Source organism: Cebus imitator, unplaced genomic scaffold (assembly GCF_001604975.1).
Source record: "Cebus imitator isolate Cc_AM_T3 unplaced genomic scaffold, Cebus_imitator-1.0 Scaffold427, whole genome shotgun sequence".
In the NCBI taxonomy this organism is placed as follows: Eukaryota; Metazoa; Chordata; class Mammalia; order Primates; family Cebidae; genus Cebus; species Cebus imitator.
This window is the reverse complement of record NW_016107742.1, coordinates 170,339-172,582: the sequence shown is the minus strand read 5'-3', so window position 1 is coordinate 172,582 and position 2,244 is coordinate 170,339. Positions and strand designations below refer to the sequence as shown.

General features: G+C 39.6%; 1 protein-coding gene across 8 annotated transcripts in view; it reads left to right on the top strand.

Annotated features, from left to right (window-relative positions):
* Positions 1-2,244, top strand: part of GON4L (gon-4 like) — a 105,409-nt gene that overhangs the window by 51,104 nt on the left and 52,061 nt on the right. For all 8 annotated transcript variants that reach the window (XM_017509939.1, XM_037731884.1, XM_017509942.2 and 5 more), the window contains one exon: positions 567-759. In XM_017509939.1, coding sequence (XP_017365428.1) covers positions 567-759 — 193 coding nt within the window. The remainder of the gene's footprint in view (positions 1-566; positions 760-2,244) is intronic.

Here is a 2,244-nt window from a genome sequence, read left to right as displayed (position 1 = left end):
AAAAAAAAAAAAAAAAAAGTTGTTAAGGTTGGACAGTTTGGCTCCCGCTTGTAATCCCAGCACTTTGGGAGGCCAAGGTGGGTGGATCACAAGGTCGAGAGTTCGAGACCAGCCTGGACAAGATGGTGAAACCTCGTCCCTACTGAAAATACAAAAATGAGCCTGGTATGGTGGGTAAAAACCAGTGTATGGTGGCAGGCACCTGTAATCCAAGCTACTCGGGAGGCTGAGGCAGTAGAATCGCTTGAACCTGGGAGGTGGAGTTTGCAGTAAGCTGAGATTTCTCGCCACTGCACCCTAGCCTGGGTGACACAGTGAGACTCTGTCTCAAAAATAAATAAATAAATAAAATCTGTTGTAAATGTTCGTAAAATGTTGGTTTCAAACTAATGTCATTTATTTTATTTTTTATGTCATGTTTCTTATAGTTTCAAACAATAAGAAACCCGCCTTGTTTAGAGGAGAGATCCTATTACTTAAGCTAAGATGAGAAGAAAAGAAGTGATGATGAGGTTTGGAAGCATCATTCACTCAGTGACTTTTGTTTTTCTTTCTCCATTGTCCAGCCCATGGATGACAGTCTCATTGCATTTCGAACGCGTTCAAAGATGCCTCTGAAAGATGTTCCCTTGGGCCAACTAGAGGCAGAGCTCCGAGCTCCAGACATCACTCCAGATATGTATGACCCCAATACAGCAGATGACGAGGACTGGAAGGTGTGGCTAGGGGGACTTATGAATGATGATGTGGGGAATGAAGGTAAATTTTGGTTTCTGAGTTATTATGTATATTGTCCATTATCTGTTGTAAAATTTTCATTATTTGGAAGGGTATAGAATGGAATGGTTTGGGTTAATTGATTTAATTTGTATTTAACTGATAGTTTATCTTAAATCAGTAGTTTTTGTTTTTCTTTTTTTTTTGAGACAGGGTCTCACTGTGTCACCCAGGCCAAATGCAGTGTTGCAGTCACAGTTCATTGCAGCCTTGACCTCCTGGGCTCAAGCAGTCCTCCCTCTTATCCCACCGAGCAGCTGAGACTACAGGCACATGCCATTGTGCCCAGCTATTTTTTTATTTTTTGTAGAAACGAGGTCTCATTATGTTGTCCAGGCTGTTCCCACCCTCTGTAGTGGGTAAAAACCAGTGTTGGAAGTGAAACACATACACCTAAATGACCATTAGGTCAACAGAGAAATTAAGATGAAAATCAACAGTAGAGGGCCTAAAAAGCAACAAAACGATAAAAATTGTGTAAGGAGAAAAAGATGGAGTTTGAAGATGAGTCATTAACATGCAAAGTGGAGAATCAGTTCCTTAATAATCAGCAACTGACATATTATCCCCTTAGTCACTCTGATAGGAGTCTACGTTTCTGCATTTTCCATTACTCACCCCTTTGACAATCTGATGGAAACTATGCAGCCTTCCCCCAGAAAAGTATACATGAAATTTTTATATGACTTTGGGGGGATACATATCTTTTAAAGTTTATTTATTGACACTTCCTGTTTCTACCGGGTTCAGAAATCTCCACGAAAAGGAATGGACAGGACAGATAGTTCTAAGCACTTTGTAGACAGTGAAATCTCAGAGAAATTCATTTTCTTGCTCAATGTTACAAAGTCTATTTGTTATACTCCTAGGACTAGAACCCAGTTTAATATTCTAGGAACATGTCTCGATCAGAGAGGTTTCATGGTAAGTTAAACCATTTTCTAAAAGGATATGACTTTTCATAATAAGCTGTGGTTCTTATTTTTGGCCTAGGCTAATACAAAATAATGACAGTAAGAAAGTCAGGCTTTCCTAGCTTTATTGGTAGCAGCAGCTTTGGTGTCCTTATTTTCATCACTTTGGTTCAAAGACCTGAGATGGTAGCTATTGGGAAGGGAAGGCCAGGCAGAATTGACTGTTAGAATTTTGAGAGTCTAAGACACTGTTTCTCGTAATTTGGTTCCTAGAACTTGAATCAGAATTGAGGAGTATATGGATGTGTGTGTTGGTGGTGTTTATTAAAGATACAGATTTCAGGGCTTGACCCCTTACCTACTGAATCAGAATCTAATGAGTATGGTCTAGGGATCTAACTGATATAGCTAAAGGATTGGATTGGAAACTACTCGTCTGGGAAAGGTAAGAGTGCATGATAAAGGTTGATTGGGGAATTGGACTAATGGTTAGGGGGTGGGTGAAAATCCACTTTCCTTAAGGTAAAACTTAGTATTTTTGTATGTGCCTATT